This window comes from Gobius niger (genome assembly GCF_951799975.1).
Source record: "Gobius niger genome assembly, chromosome: 11".
Taxonomy (NCBI): Eukaryota; Metazoa; Chordata; class Actinopteri; order Gobiiformes; family Gobiidae; genus Gobius; species Gobius niger.
The window spans coordinates 1,347,575-1,365,510 of record NC_136862.1 but is presented as its reverse complement, the minus strand read 5'-3'; the positions used below and the strand labels follow the sequence as shown (position 1 = coordinate 1,365,510).

The window sequence follows — 17,936 nt, the reverse complement described above, 5'->3', positions numbered from 1 at the left end:
GTCCCAGTCCAGGGCCCTGTTTCAGTCCCAGTCCAGGCCCTGTTTCAGTCCCAGTCCGGCCCTGTTTCAGTCCCAGTCCAGGCCCTGTTTCAGTCCAGTCCAGGCCCTGTTTCAGTCCAGTGTTTTTTGTCACATTTTTTTGTCATTTTTTTGTCATTTTTTTGTCCATTTTTTTTGTCACTTTTTTGTCATTTTTTTGTCATTTTTTGTCATTTTTTGTCATTTTTTGTCATTTTTTTGTCAATTTTTTGTCATTTTTTTGTCACTTTTTTGTCAATTTTTGTCATTTTTTGTCATTTTTTGTTAATTTTTTGTCATTTTTTGTCATTTTTTGTCATTGTTTTGTCAATTTTTTGTCCATTTTTTTGTCACTTTTTTGTCATTTTTTGTCATTTTTTGTCATTGTTTTGTTAATTTTTTGTCATTTTTTGTCATTTTTTGTCATTGTTTTGTCAATTTTTTGTCATTTTTTTGTCACTTTTTTGTCAATTTTTTGTCACTTTTTTGTCAATTTTTTGTCAATTTTTTGTTAATTTTTTTGTCATTTTTTGTCATTTTTTGTCACTTTTTTGTCCATTTTTTTTGTTATTTTTTTTGTCATTTTTTTGTCATTTTTTGTCATTTTTTGTCACATTTTTTGTCATTTTTTTGTCCATTTTTTTGTCCATTTTTTGTCATTTTTTGTCATTTTTTGTCATTTTTTGTCATTTTTTGTCACATTTTTTGTCATTTTTTGTCATTTTTTTGTCACTTTTTTGTCATTTTTTTTGTCATTTTTTTGTCATTTTTTGTCATTTTTTTGTCATTTTTTGTCATTTTTTGTCAATTTTTTGTCATTTTTTTGTCAATTTTTTGTCAATTTTTTGTCATTTTTTGTCATTTTTTGTTAATTTTTTGTCATTTTTTGTCATTTTTTGTCATTGTTTTGTCAATTTTTTGTCCATTTTTTTGTCACTTTTTTGTCACTTTTTTGTCATTTTTTGTCATTGTTTTGTTAATTTTTTGTCATTTTTTGTCATTTTTTGTCATTGTTTTGTCAATTTTTTGTCATTTTTTTTGTCAATTTTTTGTCACTTTTTTGTCAATTTTTTGTCAATTTTTTGTTAATTTTTTTGTCATTTTTTGTCATTTTTTTGTCACTTTTTTGTCCATTTTTTTGTTATTTTTTTTGTCATTTTTTTGTCATTTTTTGTCATTTTTTGTCATTTTTTGTCACATTTTTTGTCATTTTTTTTCCCAGTCCGGCCCTGTTTCAGTCCCAGTCCAGGCCCTGTGTCAGTCCCAGTCCGGGCCCTGTGTCAGTCCCAGTCCGGGCCCTGTTTCAGTCCCAAGTCCGGCCCTGTCCCAGTCCAGGCCCTGTTTCAGTCCCAGTCCAGGCCCTGTTTCAGTCCCAGTCCAGGCCCTGTTTCAGTCCCAGTCCAGGGCCTGTTTCAGTCCCAGTCCAGCCCTGTTTCAGTCCCAGTCCGGCCCTGTTTCAGTCCCAGTCCAGGGCCTGTTTCAGTCCCAGTCCAGGCCCTGTTTCAGTCCCAGTCCAGGGCCTGTTTCAGTCCCAGTCCGGCCCTGCTGAGATTAAGGGGAGACACTACAGGCAAAACTCAATTTTTTCAGTTTTCAGGTTTTGGGCCAAATCTGTCTCTGAACATATAATCTTTCACCCGGAAACAGAAAATATGCCTGATCTTCACAATAACATGTTTAAATATTGCGCTGATTCAATGTTCCCCCATAGACTTATATGGGAGAATGTAATTTCAAGGGCCTTTTTCTCCAAACACATGTTTCTGTCATTGTGGTGACACTATGTCCACGTCAGTCGGACCTAAAGACTTCACATTTTCCAGCCTCGGACTGAACAAGATTTGGAAGATTTTTTCAGAGGGATTTTTTATTATTTAATCCCTTAAGCCCCATTTATTGAGTTTTCAATGTCAAAAAATAAGGCAAAAATTTAATTTTTACACATTTTTCCTCTAAAAAACAGCTTATTTTAAAACTAAACAAGACCATCCCAAATCCCCTCTGAGAAAGTCTTGGAAATTCATTTATCAATAAAATGAAACCATACATTTGAATGTAGCTCTGTCCATTATTCAGATTTCGTCGCCGAAAAAATGGGAAATTTGGGGCATTTTTAGGCATAAAACACCTTGTTCTTATATGAAAAGATAAAATGACAGAAAACTTGCCATGTTTTTTTTCCTCACATTTATGCCACTGATCGACAGCAACAGTTTCACATTGATATCTGTAAATATACATGTTTTCCCTGTTCACCTGCAGCGTCTCGCCTTAATGTCAGTGATTCAAAGCCAGAGACACGACACCGTCCATGAGTTTCATTATTTTTTTATATATTTTTTTAACCTTTTTGACACAAACTACAGTGATAGTGATGTGTAATAATCTGTGCTGTTCTTCAGGTGACGAACCTGGTGTTGTTCCGGGACGGCGCGGCGGGCGTGCTGTTCGAGCACACGGGCGTGGACGGGATGGTGGCGTGTCTGGTGACCAAGGGGATCTACGAGCTGTCGGAGACCGTGGACTTCAGCCTGGTCCAGAGCGCCGCTCAGATGAACGGCTCCCGCGGCTCCGCCCCCGTCCCGCTGGCGCTGCCCCTGGACGGCGTCCCGTACCCGGCGCCGAGCCCGAGCCGCAAGAGCGCGTTCCCCATCCTGTCCTTCGACCTGCCCGCGTACCCGGACGCCCTCGCCGCCCTGAGCGCCCACCGCGGCCTGTACGACGCCTGGATCACCTTCTCTCTGCAGCTGTCCCTGAGCCGCACCCTGGGAGACTCCGCCTCCGAGCACATCCTGGTCACGCCCACCCACATGCGCCACTACAAGCACGGGCGCTGCGACCCCACGTACTCGCTGACGGGCCCGTCCCGCAGACTGACCGCCGCCCTGGCCTCGGACAGCACCGGCCCGCGCTCGCCGGACGCCCTGCGCCTGTTCCACGCCGCCTTCCTGGAGCACAAGGCGCTCATCAAAAGCACCAAGAACGGGCGCGGCGTGGGGCCTCACCTCGCCGCCCTGCGCCACACGCTGCCCCGGGACAACCCCCTGCGCAGGTTCTTCGACCCGTTCGGCTGCCCGTCCGTGTACCTCTCCGGGACGCTGCTGGACGGCGTGGAGTGCATCGTGGGGAACGTGTACGCTCAGGACCAGCTGTCCGTCACGTACTTCGGGAGGCGGGACGGCGTCCGCATCATGCTGAACGCCAAAGGCAGCTTCACCCGGACTCTGGAGCGCCTGAGGGAGAACCTGAGGGAGAGCCTGGAGGCCGTGATGCTGCTCGCGCTGCGCTACGCCGTCGCCAGCCAGATGGGGGCGCTGGAGGTCGTCCTGCAGAGGGGCGGGGCCGACTCCGCCCACAGCGACCACACGCTGCTGATCCACGCGGGCGCCGGCGAGGACGTGCTGCTGGAGCCCGCGGTGCTCGGCGTGGTGGAGTTCGCTCTGGAGGCGGCGCTGGCCGTGGGGGGGCGGGTCCTGCGGGGCGGCGGCGCCGGCGTGGACGCGGCGCAGCGCTCGGTGGAGGCCATGGAGAACTGCTTCCTCTTCAACGCCGGCAAAGGCTCCGTGTTCACGCGGGACGGCGGACACGAACTCGAGGCCTGCATCGTGGACGGGCGCTCGGGCCGGTCCGGGGCGGTGGCGTGTGTGGAGCGCGTCAGGAACCCGGTGCGAGCGGCGAGGAGCGTCCTGGAGAAGTGCCCGCACGCGCTGCTCGCCGGGGGCGGGGCCGAGGCGTTCTGGCAGGCGCAGGACGAGAGCGACAAACCGGCCGAGCGCGAGTATTTCCACACGCACCTGCGGCGAGCGCAGCTCCACGCCGCGCTCACGGGGGACGCCGCGCTCGCCGGGGACGCCGCGCTCGCCAAGCGCCCCAACAACAACCACCCGCAGACCGTGGGGGCCGTGGCGCTGGACGGGAGGCGGGGTTTAGCCGCGGCGTCGTCCACCGGGGGGCTGGTGGGGAAGCTGCCGGGCCGGGTGGGCGACACGGCGGTGGTGGGCGCGGGCGTGTTCGCCGACCACAGCCTCGCCGTGTCCTGCTCGGGCGATGGCGACGTGTTCCTGCGGCGCTCGGTGGCTCAGAAGATCGCCGCGCTTTACCACCACAAAGGCTACGCTCTGCGCCGCGCCTGCCGGGAGGTGCTGGCGGAGCACCTGCAGGGCGTGTGCGCCGGCGTGATCGCTGTGGACCGCCATGGCGCCGCCGTCATCGAAACCAACGCCGCCGTGATGTTCGTGGGCTCCCTGGTGGGCGGCGTGGCCCGCGTGGAGGCGCTGCGGCCCATGAGGAGCGTCTCCCACGTGGTCTGGGAGTCGGACGAGCTGGTGGCGTTCCTGCACGGCTGCCCCTGGACGCCGGGCGCCACCGTCCTCAGCAGGAAGGCGCTGAGCGGGGCGGAGAGCGTGTTCGATCTGCCGCTCGCCGACTACGTGGCGACGCTGGAGGCGGCGAAGGCGGTGGCGCTCGTGCTGCGGCGCCGGCTGAACGTGCAGCGCTGCGCTCTGGTCTGCTACCCCTCGCCCGCCCACGCCGCGCAGGTCCGGCTCCTCCCACTGCACGGACTCTCCCCCGACGGGTGGCGGCCTCACCTCGCCGCCGAGGAGGAGTTCCACGCCCACGACCCCGGCTTCTGCACGTCCAAGAGCGCCCCCCGCTGGGACGACCAGGCGCTGAGCGAAGTCCAGGCCCGGATCCGCCGCGGCCTGCCCACCCCGAACGCCCCGCCCTGCTTCGACGCCCCCGGGAGCGCCCGCCGCCACGACGACCTGTTCAGCCGCATCGTGCGCGGCGAGGAGCAGCAGTGGCGAGTGTGGGAGGACGGCGAGCACGTGGCGTTCCTCACGCCGTTCCCCAACACGCCGGGCCTGACCGTGGTGGTGCCGCGGAAACCTCTGCCCAGCGACGTCCTGGGCCTGGAGGGCGGAGACTTCAGGGCGCTCGTCACCGCCGCACACAAGGTTCGTTTAGGCTCCTTTAAAACCTTTAACCTCTGAACCCCCGCCCGAACCGAGAGGAGCTTTTTCCTCACGGCACATTTTTTACATCATTTTTTTTGTTGGATATTCAACTCATTTTGTTACTTTATGTCACATTTTTGTCACATTTTTGTCACATTTTTGTCACATTTTTGTCACATTTTTGTCACATTTTTTTGTCTTTTTTTTGTAATTTTTTCGTCATTTTTTTGTCATTTATTTGTCAATTTTTTTGTCATTTTTGTCATTTTTTGTCAATTTTTTTGTCCATTTTTTTGTCATTTTTTGTCATTTTTTGTTTTGTTTTTTGTTATTTTTTGTAATTTTTTTTCTTTTTTTTTGTCATATTTTTGTCGGGTTTTTTTTGTCATTTTTTTGTCATTTTTTTTGTCATTTTTTTTTGTCATTTTTTTGTCATTTTTTTGTCATTTTTTGTTATTTTTTTGTTATTTTTTGTAATTTTTTGTCTTTTTTTTGGTTATTTTTTGTAATTTTTTGTTTTGTTTTTTGTTATTTTTTGTAATTTTTTTTCTTTTTTTTTGTCATTTTTTTGTCGTTTTTTTTGTCATTTTTTGTTATTTTTTTTTGTCATTTTTTTGTCATTTTTTTGTCATTTTTTTGTCATTTTTTTTGTCATTTTTTGTCATTTTTTTGTCATTTTTTGTCATTTTTTTGTCATTTTTTTAAAAAAAATGTCATTTTTGTGTCACTTTTTTGTCTTTTTTTTTGGTCAATTTTTTGTCATTTTATGGTCAATTTTTTGTTATTTTTTTTTTTTCATTTTTTGTCATTTTTTGCCATTTTTTGAAAAGACACAAAAAAAGACACAAAAGCAAAAAAAAAAGGACAAAAATGTGACCAAAAAAGCGACAAATAAACCAAAAAATGACTAAAAAAAGCTGTGAAAAATAGCGTTATAAAGTGACAACGACACGGCAAAAACGCGAGGAAAACGATCAGTTTAGATCAGTTCTGTAGGTCTTAGCTTTCAAATGAGGCTGTAAACTCTCCAATCCAGAAGCTTCTAGATTTGGGTAGTGCCAGACTGGAGAAAATGTGCTCCATTCAGGTTAAAACCTCTTTAACCCAGGGCGTTTCCTCCAGGTCGGCTTTACCCAAATCTAAAAGCTTCTTGGAAAAAGCGTTTGACGTGGAGCTGGAAAAGCAACAGTAACATGATTAAAAAGGTCGTAGCTCACAGCCTTTTGGCCTCATTTGAAAGCTAAGACATTTTGTTTGTTTCCAGGTGAAAGTGTCACTGTTTTCAAGCTGAGAACACGGAGACTGAAATCGCTGAGTTTTAATGTTGGTTTTATGCTAAAGCTAACGTAAATAATCACGGCCGGGTCAGAAACTACGATAGAAATCACTAAAGTCGCTGATGGAGTAAAATAACCACTGCTGCAGCCGAGAGTGTTTAGTTTATGAAACGTTGTTAAAGAATTACTGATCGGATCACTTTATGTGACTGTTTTTTAATAATGTTACCATAAAGCTCGTCATGTAGTCGAGGATAATGTCCAAAATCCACTGATCCATTACTTTATCAGTAGATTTAATTGATCTGAAACGTCATGGCAACAGAAATAAGACTTTACGGATCTTAAAGAGGGGGTTTTAAAGAGGGGGTGTCCCATAGCACCAGTCTATATCTCACTACAATGATGACAAACCTTCTGCTGGTCTGTAAATACAGTAAATCAGAATAACTGCCTTGTATAAAATGTCTCTCTCAAAATGGCTGTAGTGAATGTCTTGAAATAGGCCTCTGTCTCTTTAAGAACCTCTGAGCCTTTAGACACGCCCCCTCCACACGCTGTCTGTGGCATCAGTGGGGAGGGGGTTCTGCTGAGGAGCAGTGGTTGGTTACTCGGCTGGTGACCAAAGCTCGGAGGCGTCTCCAGGAGGTGGGGGCGTTCCTAGGAGGACTCAGGCAAACCTATCCCTAAAATGGCCGCCATCAGAGTTTTTACAGATTACTCAGAAATACGTGAATGTGCCAAGGCAACACTTCAGCCATGTTTTTAATGAGGGAGTGACAGAATAACAGGATGGAAAGCTTGAAAAAGTCCATTTTGCAGAATACCCCCCTTTAATGAAGTCTCTTGGTATCGGTTAATATCGGATATCGGCCGATACTCAAACCCTAGTATCGTATCGGAGGCAGAAAAGCTGGATCGGTGCTTCTCTCTTGATCGATACGGACTCCTAAGACTTGTGTTGTACTGACTGTATGTTCCCTGGTGGCCCTGTAGGTGGCGCTGCTGCTGCGGGCGGGGCTCCAGGCGAGGGGCGTGGCCATGATCTTCGAAGGCCTGGAGATCGATTACGCCCACGTGAAGCTGATCCCGCTGGTCTCGGCTCCGAGCGCCGGGAAACCCCCCAAACCCCGTCCGGAGTCCTTCCCCTCGTACCCGGGGTACGTGTCCTCGGCGGACGGCCCGCCCGCCGACCCCGAGTCTCTGAAGGCCACGCACGCCGCGGTCACGCGCTGCTCGCCGCCCGGGTCCTGGCGGCGCCCGCAGACCCACGCCGCGGCCGCCATCGCCAGCGACTGGTACCGCAGCCTGTTCCGGGTGCAGAACACGCTCTTCCACAGCACGGTGGAGTTCTTCCACCAGCGCCGCCGCTTCTCCTACGCCCTCACGCCGCTCACCACCGACACCATCTCCTCGCCCATGGGCCTGGGCTCCGACTCCGAGCCCGTGTCCGTGCACCTGCTGGGCCACCACGTGTACCTGGCCGACTCCATGCAGTTCGTCCTGGAGTACTTCCTGCGCTTCCAGGTGGGGGCGCTCTCTCATTCACCTCAGCAAACAAGTGTTAACTGTTGACCAGTGGCTTTGTGGACTAGGCATTACTGACCCTTCCCTCCCGCAGGACGACCTGGTGCTACATTCACTGACCCTTCCCTCCTGCAGGACGACCTGGTGCTACATCTCTATAGGAACATTACTGTGGAAGAGTTCACTGACCCTTCTCTCCTCAGGCCGTCCACAGAAGGGTCACCGGTCTGGCCTCTCACTTTACCCTTACCCCGACCGAGCTTTACCCAAATCTAAAAGCTTAACCTCTTAACTCCCGCCTGAACCGAGAGGATCTTTTTCCTCACGTCATCACATTTTTTTTCCATCATTTTTTTTGTTGTATATTCAACTCATTTTTGTAACTTTTTTTTTCATTTTTTGTAAAATTTTCATCACATTTTTTGTTATTTTTTTGTCAAATTTTTATCATTTTTTTTTTAATTTTTTTTTATTTTTTTGTCAGATTTGTGTAATTTTTCCGTGAATTTTTCATTCAAGTTTTTTTCATTTTTTGTAAATTTTTTTGTAATTTTTGTGTCAATTTTTTATCAAATTCTTGTCTTTTTTGGTCATTTTTTGTCACATTTCTGTCATTTTTTCATCAATTTTTTGTCAATTTTTTGTCACATTTTATGTAATTTTTTTTAAATCAAATTTTTGTCTTTTTGTCGTCATTTTTTTTGGTCAAATTTTTGTACTTTTTTAATCAAATGTGTGTCTGATTTTTGTCATTTTTATGTCATTTTTTGGTCAATTTTTCATCCATTTTCATCAAATTTTTGTCACTTTTTTGTCATTTTCTTTTGTCATTTTTGCCACTTTTTCATCAATTTTTCGTCAATTTTTCATCCACGTTTTTTCACTTTTTTGTCACATTTCCATCATTGTTTTCGTCTCAGTTTTGTTGCTATTTTCCCACCTTTTTTCCAGAAGCTTTTGGATTGGGGTAAAGCCAAACTGGAGAAAATGTGCTCGGTTCAGGTGGGAGTTAAGGGGTTAAAAGAAAAGCCTCCAAAAACAAAAATGTGCTGGAAAAGCAACAAAATGTGACAAAAAGTTACCGTGACTTTTCTAGATTTTATCTTTCAAATGAGGCGTTACAGTGTTGCTCTCCAGTCAAGAAGCTTTTAGATTTGGGCAAAGCCGAACTGGAGAAAATGCTCTGGGTGAAGGCGGGGGGTCAGAGGTTCACATGTGTATTTGTGGAAGTGTCACATTTACGCTGATTTGGGCCAGACTGACCAGAGTCCAGGGCTGGTTTTCAGTCCCAGTCCGGCCCTGGTTACTGTGGAAGAGTTCACTGACCCTTCTCTCCCGCAGGACGACCTGGTGCTGCATCTCTATAGAAACATTACTGTCAGGGGCGGACTGGCCATATGTCCGTTCTGGAAGAGCACAGAAGGGCCACCGGTCTTACCCTTACCCCCGGGCAAAACCGAGCTTTACCCAAATCTAAAAGCTTAACCTCTTAAGTCCCGCCTGAACCGAGATGAGCTTTTTCCTCACGTCATCACATTTTTTCTCCATCATTTTTTTTGTCGGGTATTCAACTCATTTTTGTAACTTTTTTGTCATTTTTTCGTAAATTTTTTGTCAAATTTTTATCATATTTTTGTCATTTTTTGTTGCATTTATGTAATTTTTTCATCAATTTTTTAACACATTTTTGTCACATTTTTTGAATATTTTTGTCGAATTTTTATCATTTTTTTTTTCATTTTTTTGTCAATTTTTGGTATTTTTTTGTAAAATGTTCATCACATTTTTGTCACATTTTTTGTAATTTTTTTTGTAATTTTTTGTTATTTTTTTGTCAAATTTTTATCATTTTTTTTTTTTTTTTTTTTTTTTTTAATTTTTTGTCAGATTTGTGTAATTTTTTCGTGAATTTTTCCTTCAATTTTTTGTAATATTTTGTAAAAAAATTTGCAATTTTTTGTCAAATTTTTATCACATTTTTGTCTTTTTTGGTCATTTTTTGTCACATTTCTGTCATTTTTTATGTAATTTTTTTAATCAAATTTTTGTCTTTTTTCGTCATTTTTTTCGTCAAATTTTTCATCAATTTCTAGTGACATTTTTGCCACTTTTTCTCACTTTTATGTCACATTTTTGTAATTTTTTCGTCAATTTTTTATCAAATTTTTGTCACTTTTTTGTCATTTTCTTTTGTCATTTTTGCCACTTGTTCATCAATTTTTCGTCTCTTTTTCATCCACGTTTTCTCACTTTTTTGTCACATTTCCATCATTGTTTTCGTCTCAGTCTTGTCGCTATTTTCTCACCTTTTTTCCAGAAGCTTTTGGATTGGGGTAAAGCCAAACTGGAGAAAATGTGCTCGGTTCAGGCGGGAGTTAAGAGGTTAAAAGAAAAAACAAAAATGTGCAGGAAAAGCAACAAAAAAGTGACAAAAACACAACAAAATGTGACGAAAAGTTGCCGTCACTTTTCTAGATTTTATCTTTCAAATGAGGCGTTACAGTGTTGCTCTCCAGTCAAGAAGCTTTTAGATTTGGGCAAAGCCGAGCTGGAGAAAATGCTCTGGGTGAAGGCGGGGGGTCAGAGGTTCACATGTGTATCTGTGGAAGTGTCACATTTACGCTGATTTGGGCCAGACTGACCAGAGTCCAGGGCTGGTTTCAGTCCCAGTCCGGCCCTGGTTACTGTGGAAGAGTTCACTGACCCTTCCCTCCCGCAGGACAACCTGGTGCTACATCTCTATAGAAACATTACTGTCAGGGGCGGGCTGGCCATGAGTCCGTTCTGGAAGAGCACAGAAGGGCCACCGGTCTTACCCTTACCCCCGGGCAAAACCGAGCTTTACCCAAATCTAAAAGCTTAACCTCTTAACTCCCGCCTGAACCGAGAGGAGCTTTTTCCTCACGTCATCACATTTATTTTCCATCATTTTTTTTGTCGGGTATTCAACTCATTTTTGTAACTTTTTTGTCATTTTTTCGTAAATTTTTTGTCAAATTTTTATCATATTTTTGTAATTTTTTGTTGCATTTGTGTAATTTTTTCATCAATTTTTTAACACATTTTTGTCACATTTTTTTGAATATTTCTGTCGAATTTTTATCATTTTTTTTTAATTTTTTTTTTTTTTTGTCAGATTTGTGTAATTTTTCCGTGAATTTTTCATTCAAGTTTTTTTCATTTTTTGTAAAATTTTTTGTAATTTTTGTGTCAATTTTTTATCAAATTCTTGTCTTTTTTGGTCATTTTTTGTCACATTTCTGTCATTTTTTCATCAATCTTTTGTCAATTTTTTGTCACATTTTATGTAATTTTTTTAATCACATTTTTGTCTTTTTTTCGTCATTTTTTTGTCAAATTTTTGTCAGATTTTTGTCATTTTTTGGTAAATTTTTCATCAATTTCTAGTGACATTTTTGCCACTTTTTCTCTCTTTTTTGTCACATTTTTGTCATTTTTTCGTCCATTTTTTATCAAATTTTTGACACTTTTTTTGTCACATTTCCATCATTGTTTTCGTCTCTGTTTTCTCACCTTTTTTCCTGAAGCTTTTGGATTAGGGTAAAGCCAAACTGGAGAAAATGTGCTCGGTTCAGGCGGGAGTTAAGGGGTTAAAAGAGAAGCATCCAAAAACAAAAATGTGCTGGAAAAGCAACAAAAAAGTGACAAAAACACGACAAAATGTGACGAAAAGTTACCGTCACTTTTCTAGATTTTATCTTTCAAATGAGGCGTTACAGTGTTGCTCTCCAGTCAAGAAGCTTTTAGATTTGGGCAAAGCCAAACTGGAGGAAACGCTCTGGGTGAAGGCGGGGGGTCAGAGGTTCACATGTGTATTTGTGGAAGTGTCACATTTACGCTAATGTGGGCCAGGCTGACCAGAGTCCAGGGCTGGTTTTCAGTCCCAGTCCGGCCCTGGTTACTGTGGAAGAGTTCACTGACCCTTCCCTCCCGCAGGACGACCTGGTACTGCATCTCTATAGAAACATTACTGTCAGGGGGGGACTGGCCATATGTCCGCTCTGGAAGAGCACAGAAGGGCCACCGGTCTTACCCTTACCCCCGGGAGAAACCGAGCTTTACCCAAATCTAAAAGCTTAACCTCTTAACTCCCGCCTGAACCGAGAGGAGCTTTTTCCTCACATCATCACATTTTTTTTTTGTAACTTTTTTGTCATTTTTTCGTACATTTTTTGTCAAATTTCTATCATATTTTTGTAATTTTTTGTTGCATTTGTGTAATTTTTTCATCAATTTTTTAACACATTTTTGTCACATTTTTATCTTTTTTTTTTTCATTTTTAGTCAATTTTTTGTAATTTTTTGTAAAATTTTCATCACATTTTTGTCAAATTTTTTGTCATTTTTGGTTATTTTTTTGTCAAATTTTTATCTTTTTTTTTTTTTTTTTTTTTTTTTGTCAGATTTGTGTAATTTTTTTGTGAATTTTTCATTCAATTTTTTTTCATTTTTTGTAAATTTTTTAATAATTTTTTGTCAAATTTTTATCACATTTTTGTCTTTTTTGGTCATTTTTTGTCACATTTCTGTCATTTTTTCATCCATTTTTTGTCAGATTTTTGTCATTTTTATGTCATTTTTTGGTCAAATTTTTGTCTTTTTTTCATCAATTTCTAGTGACATTTTTGCCACTTTTTTGTCACATTTTTTGGTCAATTTTTTGTAATTTTTTGGTCAATTTTTTATCAAATCTTTGCCACTTTTTTATCAATTTTTCGTCACATTTCCATTATTGTTTTCGTCTCAGTTTTGTCGCTATTTTCACACCTTTTTTCCAGAAGCTTTTGGATTGGGGTAAAGCCAAACTGGAGAAAATGCTCTGGGTTAAGGCAGGGGGTCAGAGGTTCACATGTGTATTTGTGGAAGTGTCACATTTACGCTGATTTGGGCCAGACTGACCAGAGTCCAGGGCAGGTTTTCAGTCCCAGTCCAGCCCCTGGTTACTGTGGAAGAGTTCACTGACCCTTCTCTCCCGCAGGACGACCTGGTACTACATTCACTGACCCTTCTCTCCGCAGGACGACCTGGTACTCGTTTCACTGACCCTTCTCTCCTCAGGACGACCTGGCCGGGACGTACTACATCTCCCCGAGCTTCAGGGGCGAGGACCCGGACGCGACGCACCTGAACCAGTTCTACCACGTGGAGTGCGAGCTGCTGGGCGACATGGAGGCGGCCATGGCGGTGGCGGAGGCGTACGTGGCCCACCTCACCGCCGCCATGTTGAAGGAGCACGGCGACGTCATCCTGAGGGCGGCGGGCGGCCTGGACCACGCCCAGGCCCTGCTCCGCCGGCTGCTGGACTCTCCCCTCCCCCGGGTCACGCTGGACGACGCCATCCCCATGATGACCTCGCCCGACTGCCTGGAGTGGGTGCAGGACGGGCAGCCGCAGTTCGGGCGCAAGCTCACGCGCAAAGGCGAGTCTGGGGAGGGTCTGAGGAGAGTCTGAGTCTGAGGAGGGTCTGAGGAGAGTCTGAGGAGAGTCTGAGGAGGGTCTGAGTCTGAGGAGAGTCTGAGTCTGAGGAGGGTCTGAGGAGAGTCTGAGGAGAGTCTGAGGAGGGTCTGAGTCTGAGGAGAGTCTGAGGAGAGTCTGAGGAGGGTCTGAGGAGGGTCTGAGGAGGGTCTGAGTCTGAGGAAGGTCTGAGTCTGAGGAGGGTCTGAGTCTGAGGAGAGTCTGAGTCTGAGGAGAGTCTGAGGAGAGTCTGAGGAGAGTCTGAGTCTGAGGAGAGTCTGAGGAGAGTCTGAGTCTGAGGAGAGTCTGAGTCTGAGGAGAGTCTGAGTCTGAGTCTGAGGAGAGTCTGAGTCTGAGGAGAGTCTGAGTCTGAGGAGAGTCTGAGGAGGGTCTGAGTCTGAGGAGAGTCTGAGGAGGGTCTGAGGAGGGTCTGGGGGTGAGGGATCATTAAGAGCGTGGGTGGGGGCCCTCTGGTGGTCGCTCGGTGCATGTGTTGTTCTCTTGGTCTGATTCTTCTCGTGTGTGACCACCAGGCGAGCGTCTGCTGATCGAGCGCTTCGGCGGCGCCGTGTGGCTCACCGAGATGGACCACCTGGCCGTGCCCTTTTACCAGGCGTACGTGGACGGGTCGGGCCGGGCCAAGGCCAGGGCGGCCGACCTGCTGATCGGACTGGGCGAGACGGTGGGGCTGGGCGAGCGCCACCCCACGCCCGCGCTGGTCCAGGACGCGCTGAGGCACCACGCGGTCCCGGAGGACTCCTACAGGTGGTACATCGACATGAGGCGGGCGCGGCCCCTCCGCACCAGCGGCTGGGGCATGGGCACCGAGCGGTACCTGTGCTGGCTCCTGCAGCACGGGGACATCCGGGACATGCACATCATCCCACGGCTGAAGGGACACAAGTACCTGCCCTGAGCGGGGGCGGGGCCTGCGGGGGGCGGGGCCTGCAGGGGGCGGGGCCTAGACACTCAGTTATTACATAATGCCCTAACAAATAACCAGTGCAAATGTAAATGTAATGTCCCCATTTACCGGCCCATAACGGAATCATTCTCCTGGTTTTGGTTTTTACGTTTTTGTTACAAACATAAATAAAGTTTTGCTGTTTTTTCATCACAGTTTTTGTATTTGACTTTATATGTGTGTGTGTGTGTGTGTGTGTGTGTGTGTGTGTGTGTGTGTGTGTGTGTGTGTGTGTGTGTGTGTGTGTGTGTGTGTGTGTGTGTGTGTGTGTGTGGGCGGGGCCTGTGAGCGGCTGGGGGAGGGGCCTTCTGTATCTGAGGAGATTAAAGATTAACAGGACAATGGTTCTTCTTGACAGAACCTCTTCCTTTCTGCGACAGTTTTCTCCAGTTTGGCTTTACCCCAATCCAAAAGCTTCTGGAAAAAAGGTGAGAAAATAGCGACAAAACTGAGACGAAAACAATGATGAAAAAGTGGCAAAAATGTCACAAGAAATTGACCAAAAAATGACCAAAAAATGTCCAAAATGTAGCAAAAAATGGATAAAAAAATGCCGAAAAAATTAAAAAAATATGACAAAAATGTGACAAAAACGTGATAAAAATGTGATAAAAATGTGACAAAAAATTGATAAAAATGTGATAAAAAAATGATAAAAAATTGATAAAAATGTGACAAAAATGTGATAAAAATGTGATAAAAAAAAATGATAAAAAAGTGATAAAAATTTGATAAAAAAATGATAAAAAATTGATAAAAATGTGATAAAAATGTGATAAAAATGTGATAAAAATGTGACAAAAATTACAAAAATATGACAAAAAATGGCCAAAATGTAGCATAATTATAAAATTATAAAAAAAATGACAAAAAAATGATTTTAAAAATGATTTTAAAAAAAGACAAAAAAGCTACAAAATGAGTTGAAAACCCCCCAAAAAAGATTTTAAAAAATCTGACGTGAGGAAAAAGATCCATTTAGTTTTGTAGGTCTTTCAAATGAGGCGTGACACTGGCCTACAGGATTTGGGTAAAGCTGAACTGGAGAAAACGCTCTCGGTTCAGGCGGGAGTTAAGAGGTTAAAGTATTACAATTATTGGCTGAATTTATGACATTTGTGAAGGATTTTCATCTCGTCAGAACAATAAGAACCGGCTCATTAATGACGTCATCCTGTCATAAGTTCTTACGAAGCGCGGGCAGATGTTTGTGGAGCTGCAGGTGTTTGTGGAGCTGCAGATGTTTGTGGAGCTGCAGATGTTTGTGGAGCTGCAGATGTTTGTGGAGCTGCAGATGTTTGTGGAGCTGCAGATGTTTGTGGAGCTGCAGATGTTTGTGGAGCTGCAGATGTTTGTGGAGCTGCAGGTGTTTGTGGAGCTGCAGGTGTTTGTGGAGCTGCAGATGTTTGTGGAACTGCAGATGTTTGTGGAGCTGCAGAACTTCATCTGTCTCACCTTATTTTACTCCTTTACATGTTTGTTTTTCAGAAAAGTTTGTGAGTTTTTCTGATTTTTTACATGGATACGGAACAAGAACAAATGTTTTTATTACGATCGAACAGTTTCTCGATTGGAAAAGTGTTCAGACATTTCATATTAAACGTGATTAAAAAGAACTGAATCTGCCTGATTTACTGACTGTCCTGGTTTCGTTTGACTTTTGAGTTCATGTTTATTATTTACTTTTCTTTTACGCTGTTTCTGCGCTCGTGACACAGACACAGAATATCCAAACATTAAAGAGAGAAGAAATCAGGAACAAAACATGGAATAATGTGAAAAACCAAAGATAAAGAAATAAAAAATACTGTGTGATAAAACGACTACATTTAACTGTGATGCCGGGACTGTCCACTAGAGGGCGGCACAGAGCTGCCCTTTAGCTCCACATCTGTCAGGTTTGATCTCTGGGCTCCTCCCCCGCCTGAACCTTTGGCTTCACCCCAATCCAAAAGCTTCTGGAAAAAAGGTGAGAAAATAGCAACAAAACTGAGACGAAAACAATGATGGAAACGTGACAAAAATGTCACAAGAAATTGACAAAAAAAATGCCCAAAATGTAGCAAAAAATTGCCGAAAAAATGAAAAAAATATGACAAAAAATGACCAAAAATGTGACAAAAATGTGATAAAAATTGGATAAAGAATTGATAAAAAATGTGATAAAAATTGGATAAAGAATTGATAAAAAATTGATAAAAATTTGACAAAAATTGATAAAAATGTGATAAAAATGTGATAAAAATGTGACAAAAATGTGACAAAAATGTGATACAAATTTAATAAAAAATTGACCAAAAATATGACAAAAAATGGCCAAAATGTAGCAAAAAAATTATACAAAATTGACAAAAAAAATGACAAAAAAATGATTTAAAAAATGATTTAAAAAAAAGACAAAAAAGCTACAAAATGAGTTGAAAACCCCCCCCAAAAGATGGAAAAAAATCTGACGACGTGAGGAAAAAGATCCATTCAGTTTTGTAGGTCTTTCAAATGAGGCGTTACACTGGCCTACAGGATTTGGGTAAAGCTGAACTGGAGAAAATGCCCTCGGTTCATAATTATTGGCTGAATTTCTGACATTTGTGAAGGATTTTCATCTCGTCAGAACAATAAGAACCGGCTCATTAATGACGTAATCCTGTCATAAGTTCTTACGAAGCGCGGGCAGATGTTTGTGGAGCTGCAGGTGTTTGTGGAGCTGCAGATGTTTGTGGAGCTGCAGATGTTTGTGGAGCTGCAGATGTTTGTGGAGCTGCAGATGTTTGTGGAGCTGCAGATGTTTGTGGAGCTGCAGATGTTTGTGGAGCTGCAGATGTTTGTGGAGCTGCAGATGTTTGTGGAGCTGCAGGTGTTTGTGGAGCTGCAGATGTTTGTGGAGCTGCAGATGTTTGTGGAGCTGCAGAACTTCATCTGTCTCACCTTATTTTACTCCTTTACATGTTTGTTTTTCAGAAAAGTTTGTGAGTTTTTCTGATTTTTTACATGGATACGGAACAAGAACAAATGTTTTTATTACGATCGAACAGTTTCTCGATTGGAAAAGTGTTCAGACATTTCATATTAAACGTGATTAAAAAGAACTGAATCTGCCTGATTTACTGACTGTCCTGGTTTCGTTTGACTTTTGAGTTCATGTTTATTATTTACTTTTCTTTTACGCTGTTTCTGCGCTCGTGACACAGACACAGAATATCCAAACATTAAAGAGAGAAGAAATCAGGAACAAAACATGGAATAATGTGAAAAACCAAAGATAAAGAAATAAAAAATACTGTGTGATAAAACGACTACATTTAACTGTGATGCCGGGACTGTCCACTAGAGGGCGGCACAGAGCTGCCCTTTAGCTCCACATCTGTCAGGTTTGATCTCTGGGCTCCTCCCCCGCCTGAACCTTTGGCTTCACCCCAATCCAAAAGCTTCTGGAAAAAAGGTGAGAAAATAGCAACAAAACTGAGACGAAAACAATGATGGAAACGTGACAAAAATGTCACAAGAAATTGACAAAAAAAATGCCCAAAATGTAGCAAAAAATTGCCGAAAAAATGAAAAAAATATGACAAAAAATGACCAAAAATGTGACAAAAATGTGATAAAAATTGGATAAAGAATTGATAAAAAATGTGATAAAAATTGGATAAAGAATTGATAAAAAATTGATAAAAATTTGACAAAAATTGATAAAAATGTGATAAAAATGTGATAAAAATG

The 17,936-nt window shown here is 43.5% G+C and overlaps 1 protein-coding gene across 1 annotated transcript; it reads left to right on the top strand.

Moving 5' to 3' along the window:
• Positions 1-2,292: 2,292 nt before the first annotated feature.
• Positions 2,293-14,171, top strand: LOC306970634 (uncharacterized protein; the record flags this gene model as incomplete). Its single annotated transcript, XM_079566649.1, has 5 exons — positions 2,293-2,325; positions 2,421-4,976; positions 7,250-7,780; positions 12,860-13,235; positions 13,789-14,171. The coding sequence occupies 5 exons, from the start codon at positions 2,293-2,295 to the stop codon at positions 14,169-14,171; spliced, it is 3,879 nt and encodes a 1,292-aa protein (XP_079422775.1).
• Between the last annotated feature and the right edge of the window lie 3,765 nt (positions 14,172-17,936).